At 57.4% G+C, this 270-nt stretch overlaps 1 protein-coding gene across 1 annotated transcript in view; it reads right to left on the reverse strand.

Annotated features, from left to right (window-relative positions):
* LOC119582172 overlaps positions 1-238 on the reverse strand; it is a 4,919-nt gene extending 4,681 nt beyond the window's left edge. Inside the window, exon 1 of the mRNA XM_037930409.1 lies at positions 100-238. Within this exon, the coding sequence (XP_037786337.1) occupies positions 100-105 (6 nt within the window). The 5' untranslated portion in view covers positions 106-238. The remainder of the gene's footprint in view (positions 1-99) is intronic.
* Positions 239-270: the final 32 nt, after the last annotated feature.

Genomic DNA, 270 nt, shown 5'->3' on the forward strand with positions numbered 1-270 from the left:
CACACCCGTAACCCCCTCACCCTCGCCATCCACCTACAAGCGAACACGAAACCAGAGGAAAAAGACCCAGAAAGGACCCGAAACCCTTCCATTTCTTACCTTCATTGGCGCCTCGGTTAATGGACTCCCGCGCTCACGACCTGTGTGTGTTCTCCCGGCCTCCGTCTGGGTGTGACGCCGCTCTGCCACACACTCCTGTATTTCTATGCCCTTCGTGTGCCGGGCTGTCACGCATGCGTCTTCGAGGATGCCTCCATTCTTTCCTTCGTG

The sequence above is a fragment of the Penaeus monodon genome, chromosome 15 (assembly GCF_015228065.2).
Source record: "Penaeus monodon isolate SGIC_2016 chromosome 15, NSTDA_Pmon_1, whole genome shotgun sequence".
Taxonomy (NCBI): domain Eukaryota; kingdom Metazoa; phylum Arthropoda; class Malacostraca; order Decapoda; family Penaeidae; genus Penaeus; species Penaeus monodon.